The sequence below is a fragment of the Pteropus vampyrus genome, unplaced genomic scaffold (assembly GCF_000151845.1).
Source record: "Pteropus vampyrus isolate Shadow unplaced genomic scaffold, Pvam_2.0 Scaffold125, whole genome shotgun sequence".
NCBI classification, from domain to species: domain Eukaryota; kingdom Metazoa; phylum Chordata; class Mammalia; order Chiroptera; family Pteropodidae; genus Pteropus; species Pteropus vampyrus.
This window is the reverse complement of record NW_011888906.1, coordinates 1,710,301-1,725,645: the sequence shown is the minus strand read 5'-3', so window position 1 is coordinate 1,725,645 and position 15,345 is coordinate 1,710,301. Positions and strand designations below refer to the sequence as shown.

The window sequence follows — 15,345 nt, the reverse complement described above, 5'->3', positions numbered from 1 at the left end:
TTACCAAATACTGCGCTTGCTTTAACTCTCCAAGGACGATAGAACAGCTCACGTTTAGTAAGTGTTTATTATGCACCAGTCACTGTGCTGCTAAGTGGCTCACAACAGCCCTTTGAGGTAGATCCTGCTATATGGGGAAACTGAGGCCCAGAAAAGTTGAGTTGCCTGAGGTCGCACACCTGGGAGGTGGCAGAACCTTCATCCAGGACTGGTCACCATTATCGAGAAAGGGCTGGCTCCCTGGAGGCCCCCGTGTCCAGGGAGTGCAGGTGTGTGGCAGTGGGGGTCACAGTTGGCTGAATGCACCATGGCTCATGTCCCTCACTGTCTCTGTAGATCTGGTTCTGGAGAGATGCGACCTGGAGCTGGAGGCCAATGGCCGTGACCACCACACGGCAGACCTCTGCCGGGAGAGGCTGGTGGTGCGGCGGGGCCAGCCCTTCCGGCTGACACTGTACTTTGAGGGCAGAAACTACGAGGCCGGTGTGGACAGCCTCACCTTCAGTGTCGTGACTGGTGAGTACCTGCCACCCTACTCGACCCTAACTTGTCCTGTTCTGTGATTTCATTGTCCTCTGACAGACAATGGGGATAGGTGACTTCATTCCTCTTTGCACCCCTGGGAAATTCCCAGCAGTCACTAGCTCCATGTCACAGATGAGGGAACTGAGGCATAGAAAGCCGAGAAATGTCACCTCAGGCCACCCAGCCTTGTAAACAAGTCTGTGCTGCTGGACACCTGGATGCCTAAAAACCTGTCATCACCAGGGCGGGGGTCAGCTTTCTACCACACAGATTCATCAAGATCTTGCTCGCTCTTTCCTACCTCAAAATGACTTTTGAGCTCTTTTCAACAGCTACTTCCCCAAATCCATACAACCCAACCAGGCCTCTGGGATCCAGCCCAGATAGGGTCTGGGTGGTGGAGGGAACTCAGCTGGCTCCAGCCTTCGGGAGGCTGCCTCAGGCTTGAGGGGCTGGATGGACAGTTCCGGGTTCTGGTGCAGACCTGGGCTGCCTACCCGCTGTGTGGCTTGAGGCAAGTTGCTTAGCCTCTCTGAGACTGAGTTTTATCACATGAAAGGCAGTCATGGTGGAGGGTTGTTAACTGAGAAGGGCCTGACTTGAAGGAGTACCATGTAGACGTCAGTAGCTGTTGCTGGTCTTGCTCCAGGGGCTCCAGTGATGGGCCAAGGGACATTGGGGCCCCAGCCAACCCTGGGAAAATGGCCTTTAATGTTGAATCGGTTGCTTTGGCTTCTGGTGGGAACCACTCCCTCGAAGTCAGCGAGGGGCCACCTATGTGGAAAAGGTCAGCTCTTTCTGAGGTCCCCGAGGGCAGACAGAGCAGCAAGCAGGAACTGCTCCGCCTGGCTGAGGCCAGCATTTACCTGCGAGGCCGTTTGATAAGGCTTATCACAATGCCCGCAGACTCGTCACGGATATCCCTTCATCCCTTTCCTCCCATCCCACCCCTTCTGGCAGGGACACACCCACTACCCAGGGGCACCCGCCCCATTCACCCCGCACTCATGGGTCCCTTTCTAGCAGAGGGGCCTCCTGCTAGTCTTTCATGTCTCTAGCCTCGGTTTCCTTTCTAAGAAATGGAAGGTGGGAGTACATAACAGTTGGTGTTCTGAGAAGAGTCAGGCTTAGGGTAATGAAAATCACATCTATGGAGGACCTACTGTTTGCATGCTCATACGGAAACCGCTCATCCCTGAAGCATAAGGAGCCCCCATTTTACAGATGGAAATACTGAGGCTGTGGAAGGTCAAGATACTTGGTGTTAGATAATTAAAGCCCTAAGTTCAGGGTTGTGGAGGTAACTGGCCTTCCTATCCCAGGTCATACAGTGAATAGGGAAAAAGCAGCTTTCAAACCCTGACCCCAGAGTTGATGTTTTCTGTCACTGTGACCCCACAGCAGGCACCTTTACCTATTAACCACAAGTACCTGCCAGGCTTTGGTTTGTTGATCCTGGTTTGGAATGGTAGATGAGCTTGGGTAGCCTATAATTCCCCACTTTCTTTTTGTTTCTTTCATTCTCAAGGAATCCTCTTTCTTTCCCCTTCTCAATTATCTAGGCAACCTGGTGTTAGATAATTGAAGCCCCAAGTTTAGGGTTGTGGAGGCAACTGGCCTTCCTATCCCAGCAACTAATCTCTGTTCTCCAGTCTTCACCAACTTATCCCTAACTGTAGCCAGCCTGTCCTGGCCACTTCCACAGCCTCTATGGGTCGCCGCGAAGGACACTCTATCTTTGAATGTACACAGCTTCCCTGTCTGAGCAACCAAGAACCTTCCCAGGGCTGGGGAAGCCTGAGGAACAATAGCGGGAAGCCAGGCCTCTCACTTCAAGGCCTGGCTTATGTCAACGCCCAGCCCGGGGCCTGGCCAGGGCCCTCTGCTCCTGTGTTGAAACATTCTAGCTTATGATCGGCCTGTCCTACCTCTTCAGGGAAGCCGAGCCCCAGAGAGGGGAGAGAGCTGGCCAAGGTTACCCAGATGACCTGACAGGCTCTGTTATAGGGTACAGCCCACAGTAGATAAGCATTGTCCTTGTTACAGGATTAAGCTCTGCTTCCCTCCAAGGGGAGTCTGGATTTGGGAGTATAGGGGTGGGAGTGAGGTCGGCCTGAAAGAGTGAAAAGAACCCTTATGAGTTTAAGGGAAGGCTTTGCTCTGGAAGGTTCCCCTCACCCACCCAACCAGGACCCCCACCACCATGGTCTGGCATAGTGGATAGGATCTTTCAGGTCCCCAGAGTCATTTAGGCCCAGAGGGGTCCCTGTGGTGTCTCTGGCCCCACAGAGAGTACTGTGTATAACCGCAGCCCAGGAATTTCCAAATCTAGCTTACGTAAGCAGCGGTAGGGCCAGTGGGAGTGGGGACAGCCCATTCTCACCCCACCCTCCAGGACCCCTTGGAAGAAAGGGGCGTGTGTGTGCGTGCACACACGTATATATACACAGTGCCCCAGGACAGAGAGAAAGGGAAGTGTGTTTCCTGACCTTTCCCTGGGGGTGGAATGTCACTAGTGACCAAAGCTGTGGGACCTGGCCCAGGCTGTGACCATGGTGACCAGATCATTGATCATCCAAACAGGGACATTTCCGAGAATGAAAGGGACTTCATTAATAATTATGCTAAAACCACAGGCATAAACTGGAACTGTCCCAGGCAAACTGAGACATTGGTCTACCCTAACATTACCCCTGTTGGCCTTAGTTTCCATTTCACTCCAGTCCTCAAAATCTGTGATTTGGCCTGAGAATTCTGATTTTTAATGGTCCCTTTTGGTGACACTAAGGATAACTCACATTTGCTTCATAATTACTACATACTAGTCACTGTTTTCAGTGCCTTCAAAGAACTCTCACTGAATCTTTTAAAGAGCGTTAGGAGGTGGCGGTGATAATAAACAATAACTATGGTTTGCTGAGAACTTACTATGTGCCAGGTACCTTGTGATGTGCTTTTCATGCCTCACCTTCTTTAAGCTTCACACTGACCGTGTGATGAGGTACTGCAATTAGCCCCATTTTACGGATGAAGAAACTGAGGCACAGAGAAGCTAATCAGCTCATCCAAGGTTACAGAGCCAGTTTCAGACCTGGAATCAGAACCTCCCAGGCATGTGGTCTAAGCCTGTTTTCTTCTTTGATGAGAAAATTGCAAATCAGAGAAGCCTAGTGACTTAGGCCAGCTTACACAAGCTCAGGGCCTGAGTGGGACAGCCAGACTCAGGCTGTCTCTTGGGCTCCAGTGCTGCTGATCGCCTCCCTCAAATGCTGACTCTGAAAGACAGGGAGCGTTTCAAGGCCTTCAGCTGGCTCCTGGCACCCAGACAGGGCCCCGGAGACCTGCACCCTGCCTCTTAGTTCATGGTTATATTTGGGCCTGGGTGTGGGTGGGGAGCAGGGGTCAAGTACTGGGAGGGAGCCCCTCAGTGAGCAGGCCCCCGTATTGTCAGCAGTGGTGGGCATGGCTACAAGGAGGGAGATGGAAGAATAAAAATAAAACTTCCTGGGCAGCTGGCCAGTCAAGCAGAGAAGGTTCTGTTTCTCTTCTCCACCACCCAAGTCTAGAAAGGGTGACCAGCCCTCCCGCGCCCTCCCTATGACTCAGACATGCCTACGTGGGCCAGGCCCTCCCCTCCACCTGAAAAAGAAGCTGTTTGAGGCAGGCTCTCCACTTTCTTGAGACTTTAGATCCCTGCTGGGGAGCATCCTCTGGGAATGAGAGGTGCTGTGGGGTCAGCCCAGAGCCTACAGACCTGGGCTCAGATGCTAACTTTGCCACAGAACCCCGAGACATCTTCGGGAGACCCCTTCTCTTTCAGGCCTCAGTCTTCTCACCTGTACAAGGAGTCTTCGGGGAAGCAAAAAGTGTCAAGGCATTTCATAAAGTGTAAACAGCTGTAGGGAGGTGAGGGATGGCTATGATCAATCCTAAGAGCTGCCTCTGGAGGAGCCATGGGGGGAAATAAACACATAAGTTGTTGTATGGGCCAGCACCCAACAACAAGGGGGCTCTCAGACAAGCCCCCAGGGGTTGTCAGCGGACCATGGTGCTATCTCACTTAGAGCTGGGGCTTCTTTTTCTGAAATGGAAGTAAGGATGCTAGCTGGTAAAAGAACTCAGCGGGAAAGGATGACCCTTGGGGAACACTTGCCCAATTCCTGTCTGTGCTCCAGATGGAGAGGGGGATGGTCTTGTCCAGTTATGCCAGCCCAGAGCAGTGTGACTGAGACCCTGCCCCAGGCTGCACTGTCCCCTCTCCCAGGAGGATCTGTCTATTTGAGGACCTGCTGTGTGCCTGCAGCTTTTCATGCATTCCCACAAAACCACCCTGCAAGGCTGAGTTTTCATTATTACTTTCTAGATGGGGAAACCAAGGCTCAGGGAGAGGAAACTTCTTGCCCAAGTTCCCTCAGTGGTTAGTGGCAGAACTGGATCTCGAACACAGGCTCATGGACCCCTGACATGTGCCTGGCCCCTGCCATCTCTGGCTCCCTGCCTCCCTGTCCACCCCTGGCTCATAGCCCCTGCTTTCGTCCTCTGCAGGTCCAGCCCCCAGCAAGGAAGCTGGGACCAAGGCCCGCTTCCCCCTGTCTGATGCTGTGGAGGAGGGTGCCTGGACAGCCTCGGTGGTGGACCAGCAGGACAATGCTCTCTCGCTGCAGCTCAGCACCCCCGCCCATGCCCCCATCGGCCTGTACCGCCTCAGCCTGGAGGCCTCCACCGGCTACCAGGGCTCCAGCTTTGTGCTGGGCCACTTCACCCTGCTCTTCAACACCTGGTGCCCAGGTGAGCCGCACTCCATCCATGGTCAGGTGGGAGACTGGCAGGGCTAGACCCACCCATGGGGACCACTGAGGGTGGGGGAATGGGGCAGAAGAGACATCAAAGTGGATTGAGCGAGGCCCACTCTGTGCAGCTCTGTGCTCAGCCTCTCAAAAAGCTTGTGATGTGAGGACTCCTGTTATTCCAACTTACAGAGGAAGAGACAGGCTCGCAGAAGCAAAATGACTTGTCCAAGGCCACACATCTACCAAGCGATCTTAACCCATGTGTCAGTCCATATGTTCCCATGGTACTGGAAGCTGTACATAGAAATTGCCCACGTTCAGAAGCCCCATTCAGGAATGGGGTGCCCAGCGGATACGCAGGGCCGTGGCTCCACACCTGTTTCTGTTTCATGGGGCTTTGTTCTAACTCTCACCAGCTTGGCTTGAGAGGAGAAACTGAGGGAGGCGGAGGGGTGCGGTAGCCAGGAGAGGTGGGCAAGAGCAGTCTGGTTACCTAAGTGCCTCCTCATATGCTCTCTCAATTAGTCCGCTCAACAATGCCAGGGGTAGAGGTCAGCGTCCTTGTTTCACAGACAGGAAACTGAGGCTCAGGGTGCTTAAGTGGCTTTTGGCAGCTCCTTCAATAAGTAAGTGGACAATGCTGGACAAAACTAGAAAGTCAGAAGCACCGAGGAGGGAGGGGCTGCCACACCCCTTCCCGGGCCTCAGTTTCCCCATCTGACTACCAAGGCGGTCAGATCTGTTTCCTTCTTGTTCCTACACAGCAATGCAGAGAAAGAGGCCTTGTGGGCAGGTCCCAGACTGGGAACGAGGGGTCCCCCCTCAAAGCCTGGGTCTGGGGCAGAAATCGTGGCCTCTCCAGCATCAGAAAAACAGGGCTACTGCTTTCTTTTTTCTTTTTCATTTTGGGGGCATTTTATAACATACTTGAGCAGAAAGATTTTTTATTTTCTTTTTACATATTTTGGCTTTTATTTCTAATGATAGCAGTAAGAGAAGAAGACATCCCCTTTGTAAAAAGCTTCAAGCACTAGAGAGAAACAGACCCCCGACTCCCCTCCTTGGAAATGCCGTCTCGGGGGTCTCGGCAATTTAGATCCGGGTGCACGTGCCTGGAGACATTGCCGTGTTATTGGGTTCCTCTGTCTCTCTTAAGCATAAAAAGATCCCACAGTCTACATCAACTGGGTTTGTTTTCCCTCTACGATACATCTTGAGGGTCTTACCACATCACCTGCATACATCTGCTCATTTTTTTTAAGAGCCCAAGTGTCCCTCAATTTGCTCATGTGGATGGTTCATTCAACTAGCCCCCCACCCATGGACATGAGGTCGTCCCCAGTGGCTCATCACGGGGAGGGAGTGACGACGAGCACTCTTGCTCCCGTGGCCACATGGAATGGTTTCTCAGGACAGAAGTGGCTTTGCTGGCCCTGCTGTTTGCTTGTTTTGATTTTTGACAATCTGCAGAATTTACAGCTGGTCGGCAGTCCGGCCTGTGGAGCAGGAACGTGCCAGTGTCCCCGTGACAAACACGGCAAAGTTTCAGAGTTCAGGGAATGGGAAGCAAGGTTCTGGGGGATGTCCTCCTCCCTCCGGAACTGTCCCCTCCCTGCTCAGTGGGTTGGTGTGGCGGTCAGCCAAGCAGCACAGTGACTAAAGTGACCCACATCCCAGGGTGGGAGCCTTGAGGAGGCGGTGGAGCTGGTGATGGGGAGGCAGGAAGTTGGTCTTGGTGGGGGCAGAGGCGCTGGGCAAGGTCACTGCTCTCCCTCTGTGGGGAGAGGGCAGGATCAGCCTGTGAAATGGGACCCTCCTGTCCCTGAGCTCCGACATGGACAGGATCAAGCACCGTTTACGTGCGAAGTTTCTGTTCCCAATGCACCTACCTTTACCAGATGGTGACCTGAGCTGGAGACGTCAGTCCCAGTGTGCTGACACTCTCATTCCAACAGGGAAATACCATGGGTTTTTCTTTCTTTCTCTTTCTTTCTTTCTCCTACACTGCCAGCTGATTTATAACCAAGTAGATCACTTATTGTAAGGCTAATTTTTATTACACCATTTTTTGGAACTGAAGAGCAGGATACATAAGACACTCAGCCACTTTCACATCTGCTTTCCTCCATGCAATAAGAGTGGGGGTGCTGGTCACTGAAGATGGCCCCCACGGAGCCCAGAGCAGCTGCATTCTAGGCTCAGCTTTGCCAGCTTCTGGATGTGCTTTTCCAAACTGTCTTCAGTAGGCACAGTGCCTGGGCCCACCATACTTTAAGGGGTCCATGAAAATGTGTTAATTTATTTGAAAACCAGAATTAAAAACTGAACATTTAGGCTAGATAATATTTTTTAATATGTAATATTAATACATTCATCGTTATACCAAAGTCATTATAAAATATATTTTTAATATATTTTTTAATAGAAGAAGGGGCCCATGGAAGCAAAAATGCCCAGGGCCCACCAAAGGTTCTGAATTTCCCCTTTCCAGTCTCAGCTTCTTCATCTGTGAAGTAGGGATGGTAAAGATCAGCCTGACTTTGACCTCCTGTCATCTGGCCCCAACTACCTCAGCCCCCTTTTCTGTCCTTATTAGTCAAAGAAAACTAACCGCCCTGCATTTTCCAGCAGCTGCACCTTTTCTGTCTCTGGTCCTCTGCTTAGAATGTCATCAAGACATCAGATGCCACCTGCTCCCTTCCCCGCCACCTCCAGGTGGACAGAACTCCACCTCCACAGAGCCACAGTCACCCTTTCTTGGCTTTCTCTCCACCTTGCATCATGCTCCTTCCTCACGCTGGCTCAGGGCTTCAGCTTGCAAAGAGCACCTTTCAAATCTGCAATAACATTTTACTCACAGGGAACAAGAGAGGTAGGCAGAGAAGGAGAAGTGACCTGCCCAGGGTCGCACAACAAGTGAGGATCTGAGGTAGGGGGCACCTGATTTCTGTCCAGGGCTCTGCTGTCTCCTGTTCTGGCGTCAGTTTTTCTATCTGTAAAATATTCTGGAGTCCCAATTCTCCCGTCTGTAAGTGGGGCTTTCCTGAATCCCTTGCACATAGGGCTTTTGTGGAAAAAAGCAAGTTAATATATACCACACACTAAAAACAAATCCTGGCACCTGGCAAGTTTTGGATAAAAGGTAGCCATTGTTGTCACTAACTGATAACACCTTATGTCGTTGACATGGGATTACTAATTCATGATTAGTTTTTTTTATTAAAAGATAGAAAGGTCTCTGAGATGCCGACCTGGCCCCGGGAAGTTGGTGCCCCGGCTGCCATGTCTGCGGGGACCCTGGGCCTCACCAGACCCAGAGCTGAGACCCCTTCCTTCCTACCCATAGAGGATGCTGTATACCTGGACTCAGATGAGGAGCGACGGGAGTACGTCCTCACTCAGCAGGGCTTCATCTACCAGGGCTCTTCCAAGTTCATCAAGAGCATACCTTGGAACTTTGGGCAGGTAAGGCCACACCCTGCCCCTCTCGACCATCTCAGGCCCACTGTGTGCTGGGCCCTGGGTCTGAAGCGGTTAAAGCTGCAAAGGTATGAGTAGGTCTCAAGGTCATTCACCCCATGCTGTCAGGATTCAAGGGCCTTAAAATGTCTGGAGGCTCAGAGACAGCCTAGGTCTGGCCTGAAGTCATACAGCAAAGGGTTGCCCTACTTACCATGGGAGCAGCAGCCCCAGATATTCAAGCCTTTAGGAGTTGTAGGCTGACAGGTGTTTCAGAAGGGAGAAGGGAACCATTCAAGGCCATATATCAAAATAATAGACAGCACTTGAAGAGCGCTTACTATGTGCTAGGCATGTGCTGAGAGGGGACTTTAAACTGTTATCGAGATCAGTGGTTCTCAAACCTGAATATACTTCAGAATCACCAGAAAAGTGTGTAAACCATGGATCGTTGGTCCCACCACCAGTTTCTGATTTAGCAGGTCTCGGTCTGGGCTGAGAATTTGCATTTTTAACAAGTTCTCAGGTGATGCTGATGCTTCTGGTCTAGTACCCATTTTTTGAGCACCCGCTGGTCTGGATGTAACAGCTAGCTCCTGCTGAATAACAAACAAGCCCAAACCTTAGAGGCTTAAAACAACAATCATTTATTATTTCTTGGAAATCTCTGGGTCAGCCAGGGCATGGATGTCCAGGCTGGGCTTGGCTGACCTCCGCTGGATGGCGCCTCTCTGTTTCAGGTGGTTCTTCATCCCCCAGTAGGCCAATCTGGGCTGGTTCTCTGAATAAATGCCCTAATTTCCTCTACCATCTAGTCCCTCTTAAAAATTCCTGAAACATTGCTAAGAAAAGTCATGATGCAAGAACCATCACACTCCTGGTCCCTCAATATCCTGGTGTGTTAGTGGGTATTAGCTTGCGGGGTGGGGTTCACTTTGAGAATTCTCCCAGCAGCCCTGGATCAGGGTCCATGTTCAGGCATAGGGTGTCCTGCCTTGGGACCACAGGAAAGTCCTTCCCATGTGATCTGGGACTCTTACCTCAGTTTCCTGATCTGAATATTGGGAGTAATAACTGCAAAAATATCTGCCCCCAAACCCTGTAGCCTTTTGTGAGACATAAATAAAATGGTGGTGTGACTGGGTTACCTAAAATTCATCCAAAAATGAATCAGCTCTGATTTCCCAGCGCTCTGTATTCTCCCATGAGAAACAGAACAAAGCCCTTTCAATTTCTGTTCTGAGTTCCTGTTCTGCGTCCAAGCTGCACTAGGCCGTGGGACATGGCCCTCTCAGAGCTTCCGGAAGTCATCACAATCCACGATGATAAGACCTAAAGGAAGGAAGAGATAACTGCCCAGGGGGTCAGAGCAGTTCCTGACACAGGCACAATGTGAGCTAGGCTTTGAAGGAGGTGGGTGCACGGTCTTTGGGGCAAAGGGAACTACATGAGCAAAAGCTTGGAGGCAGGAAAATCTATGCCTAAGGAGTCTGTTGTAGCTTGGGGAGCATCTTATAAGGAACCCCAGGAGATGAAGTGGGAGAAGTCAGCAGTGTCCAGGTTGTGAAAAGCCTGAATGTCAGACTGATGGCAATAGAGAGACACAGAAGCATTGAAGCCATGTCTGTTCTGTAACATGAAAGGAAATCTGTGACAAGGCCTGGTTTGAGACAAGACCACAGAGATGGGGAGCAGAGGGCAGACGGAAGAGCCTTTGAACGCGACAGATGGGTGGTCTGGTGGAAGGTGATAAGGAGGGAGTCCTACTTTTGATAAAGATAACATTTGAGTTGTAAGGATGAAAAGATGTGAGCCATATAGAGAGCGGCAGGAAGAACATTCCAAGCAAAGAAAATAGCAAGTGCAAAGGGCCTGAGGCAGTGAGCCTGGAGCAGAGGGAGTGTGGCTGAGGCTGATGAGAGATGAGGTAAAAGAGAAGGTGGACACAGATCACCAAGGGCCTCGCAGGCCACAGGAAAAAGTCTAGATTTTACTCCGATTGCAGTAGAAACAGAGGGGTGATAAGATTAGATTTATATTTTTATAATCTACCTCACATCTGATCTCAGAAGCTAAGCAGGTCGGGCCTGGTTAGTACTTGGAGGGGAGACCACCTAGGAAGACCAGGTGCTGTAGGCGTAAAAAATAAAAAAATAAGGGATTGTAAGATGACAAGATCCTTGCAATCTGTGAGGTCAACCAACGGTTGCCTCGCCTGAAAAAAAAAAAAAAATCCTGCATATAATCTACCTCAGCTCCAATCAGAGCAGAGTGTGGGGTTGGGGTGGGAGAGAAAGGGACACTCCTCAGCTCTGCAGGGTGAGTCAGGCCTTAGGGGAAGTGGGAGATTTGGCTGAGCAGAGAAGGGAAAGGGTCAGTGACAGGGCCTGAGGTAACTCTGAGGGGAGGGAAGCCACAGGGACACTGGGCTCCCCACTCTGCAATCTTCACTCCAAATTCCCAGGACCCTTCAGCCAGGCCCTGGATGCAGGCACATCCCCTTTCCCTTTCCCACACACTCAGTCTTTGTCCTATCCCACCCTGTCCCGGGCCTGGCATCACGGAGTTAGGGCAGACCTAGCCCAAGCCTCCCAGTCTGGCATGTGAGACAGCAGAGAGGTCTTACAGCTGCTGGGCTTCAAGGCAGGCATCCTGGAGGAGGTGGCTTCTCACCCCTTTCATCTTCCTCTTATTTCCTCTGACACAGTTTGAAGATGGGATCCTGGACATCTGCTTGATGCTCCTGGACATCAACCCCAAGTTCCTGAAGGACAGTGGCCGTGATTGCTCCCGCCGCAGCAGCCCTGTCTACGTGGGCCGGGTGGTGAGCGGCATGGTGAGTGAGTGGCAGGGCCCACCCCAGGGGCCCATGACAGGTCACAGTGAGGGGATCCAAGAGATGGGTAAGTCTCAGCGAAGAGAACTTGTATTTAGAAAGACAAGATTTACCCAGATGAAGATAATGCCATGTGATCCCTCAAAGCAATTCATTCATTCATTCATTCATTCATTCAGCAACTATTTATCAAGGGCCACTGTGTCACAAGCACCGGAGAAACAGTCGTGGATAAGACCTGTGTGGTCTCTAACTTTATAGAGCTTATGTTCTAGTGGGAGGGTGGGAGGAGGCAGACCTTAGTCAAAATGTCACAGGAATGGGCGCACAGTCATAAATCATGACACGAGCACTGAAGGAACCCAGACATGTGCCTAACCTCAGCGAGGGGTGGGAGGACTCCCCTGAGAGATGCCCTCTGAGATGATATAATAACTGAGAGGAGAAGAGCATTCCAAGCAGAGGGTACAGCTTGTGCAAAGGCCCTGAGGAGGGACCAACTTCGGCAGGTTCAAGGAGCAGAAAGGAGGCCAATACGATGGAGTGGAGTGAGCAAGAGAGGGCAGGGTGCGAGCAGGCTGCAGACATGGGCCGGGGCCGGACCGCAGAGGCTTTGTGGGCTGTGGTCAGGAGGCTGGATTTTATTCTCGAGGGAATGGGAGTTTGCGGGGAATGACACAATCTGGGCAGGGCCCAGAACTGGTCTTCGTACAGCTCAGATCACACAGCGTCATTCCCCTGCCACGCAGTAGACAAATTCACGTCTCCAGCATCGCCTTCGTGACCTTGACCCCTCTTCGCCTCCTCCCTTCTTCTCTTCCTGCACCCCTGGCTCCAGCCCCAACCATCTCCAATGTATAGCCGTCTGTCACAGCTTGGTACCTTTGTACCTGCTGCTCCCTCATCTTAGAATGCCCTTCCCTGCCTTTCACTACCTGCTGAGCTCATGCTCACTCTGGCGGCGCCAACCCCCTCCTCCCATGCTTGGTCCACCTGATGCCCTGCTGGTTGCAGGTCAACTGCAATGATGACCAGGGTGTGCTGATGGGACGTTGGGACAACAACTACAAGGATGGCATCAGCCCCATGTTCTGGATCGGAAGTGTGGACATCCTGCGGCGCTGGAAGAACTATGGCTGCCAGAATGTCAAGTACGGCCAGTGCTGGGTTTTCGCTGCTGTGGCCTGCACAGGTGAGCTGCACTCTGGGATGTGGGGGAGGGCCAGGAACCTTTCCTCAGCTCCGTGAGCCCTGGAAGTGGGGCACAGAGAGTCCTGGAGCGGGAAACAGGAGACCCCAGGTCTGTTCCTGCTTCTGCCACCCACCTTCTGTGTTGCCTGGAGCTGGTGGCTACCCTTCTCTGGTCTTTTTTATAACTATCCCTCAAGTGGTTTTTAGGATCAAGGGATGTCATTTGGGAGGTGGTATGGGCTCAGGGTTGAGAATATGGGTTTTGGAGACAGGCACACCTGAGTTAAAATTCCCACTCTTTCACTCACTTGCTCTGTGACCTTAAGCAAATGACTTCTTCCTTCTGAAGCTCAATTTCCTCATCTGTAAAATGGGGACAACAACAGGACCTACTTCCTAGGGTGGATGTGACATAAAGCTGCTCAGCACAGAACTTGGCCCAGTGTAGCTCTTACTAAATATGACCTATTAATAACTTGATAATATCATCAATGTTAAGAAAGCACATTCTAAAATGCAGAGGAGAAAAAGATAAAGCAATGTAAAACCAAAAAGAGAAAACAAATCTCTTTAAAAAATCTTGAAAATTTGAGCCCAGAAAAAGGTGAAAGATTGTTCCAGGGCTGATAATGTTGCTTATGAGAATGGATTAGCATCATATACTAATTGAGAACATAGAATCTGGAGTCAAGGCCTGAATTCAAACCCTGGCTTTGCTTCTTATCATTTGTGTATCCTTGGGTAAATCACTTAACTCTTCTGAGCCTCAGTTCTATTATATATAAAATGGGCATAATAATGGTGCCTTTATCCTAGGGTAGTTGTAAGGATTGAATGAGTTAACATATGTAAGATGTTTAGAATGATTTCAGGTGCATAACTGCAAATACTTATATAGTGCTGCTGCCAATTACTATTATTACTATCATCATCATCATGATCATCGTTGTCGTTGTCAAGCTCAGGAAATCTAAGAGGCTTATCTCGGGTTCCCAGCTTTTCTGATTCTGAGACCAGGGCTCAGGCCCAGGGAAGGGCCTCCAGGAGCCCCAGCACCATTTTCCACACTACAGGCCGAGTGAGGACAGCCTGGCCCCAGTTCCCAGCTAGGCTGTCTCTGCTGTCCCTTCTCCATCACCGCTCCTCCATGACTGTCTGCCCCCTGTGACCTATGACCTTTCCTTTCTCATGGAAACTCCCCCATCCTAGGCCCTTCCTGCTGAAAGGCCTAAAACATACCTGCTCAGAGAATCCTGTGGGTTTCCTGGAGAAGCCCCACCTACATGGCCTGGGTCCCTGAGCTCCCCTTCGGATACCTTCTGCACCCTGGGCTGTAACCGCCTGCAGATTTAGCTGCAAATCTTACTTTTGACTGTCTTCTTCCTAAAGCCAGGGCTGAGTTGGACTCCTTGCAGCCTCCTCCAAGGCCTGGTGTGTAACGGAGCCAGGGAGAACTTGGTCAAACAAGGGGCTGTCTGACCCCCCGGCCCCGTGGTTTCTTCGGGAAGCCAAATGCTAGGTGGGTCCATGGAGGCTGGAGTCAGACTGCCTGGCTTGACCCCAGCTCCACCTCCAACCCCTGGGCGGACTTGGGCAAGAGAATTGGTGTCTCCAAGCCTCAGTTTCCTCACCTGTAGAATGGAGACAGTGGAGACCGACCTAATTCCCAGGGAGCTTGTAGGACCCGGGGAGATGCCCCTTAGCACAGTCTCTGGCTCAGGTTAGGTTTGGGTTAGGGGTTCCCATGGGAAGCTCTGATTCCTCGGCTGGATCCTGGAGCATTTTCTCAATGTCTGTGAGTTGGCTGACCCTGCCTAGACAGACATTTGCAGTGATGGGCACTGTGACACACTTTACTGTTCCACCCTGGGCACTGAGCAGATGAGACTGCCCACACCCAGTGCTTCTCTGAATCATCACAGCATCCCAACAAGCTGCTATTATTAGCTCTCCTCAGGGGAGGAAAAGGGGACTCAGAGAGGGGAAGTTCTTTGCCCGAGGTCACGCAGCTGGTGAATAGCACAGCTGGGCTTGGAACCAGGTGTGCTTGGTTCTGGGGCAGCCTCCTGGCCTTAGACTGTGTCGATGAGGCTTCTTGGGTCACCATCCCTGAGACAGGAGTGGTGCCTTGCTCTTTGGGCATTGGGGACAGGAGGCTTGAGGCCTGGAGGGGAAAGGCCTGGTGTTGGGACACTATCCTTTGCCAAGGGCAACAGCAAATCTGGCCCCTGCCCAGGCCTTAGAGCACAGGAACCAGGCAAGAGGTAGAGATTCAAAGCTGCTCCTTCCCTGCTTAGATCTCCTGGCCAGAATCCAAGGCCATCTGGGAGGCTTTTGCCCTAGTTGATGATGGGTAAATGTCACATCCCTGACTGAGAGACTCAACCGCAGTCAAAACTAAAAGTAAAACGAAAGTCCTATAGGATACATCTAGTAGGGCCTTTTCATTTCACTTCCTTTTTTAAGATATTTACTTTCTTTATCCTACCCTGAGAATATGTTACTTTTATAATATACATTTAAAAAGCACATTTAAAAAAAGAG

General features: G+C 51.2%; 1 protein-coding gene across 1 annotated transcript in view; it reads left to right on the top strand.

Moving 5' to 3' along the window:
* TGM2 (transglutaminase 2) overlaps nucleotides 1–15,345 on the top strand; it is a 32,903-nt gene that overhangs the window by 2,222 nt on the left and 15,336 nt on the right. The window contains exons 2-6 of the mRNA XM_023534452.1: nucleotides 337–516; nucleotides 5,071–5,313; nucleotides 8,662–8,780; nucleotides 11,482–11,610; nucleotides 12,625–12,802. Of these exons, the coding sequence (XP_023390220.1) occupies nucleotides 337–516; nucleotides 5,071–5,313; nucleotides 8,662–8,780; nucleotides 11,482–11,610; nucleotides 12,625–12,802 (849 nt within the window). The remainder of the gene's footprint in view (nucleotides 1–336; nucleotides 517–5,070; nucleotides 5,314–8,661; nucleotides 8,781–11,481; nucleotides 11,611–12,624; nucleotides 12,803–15,345) is intronic.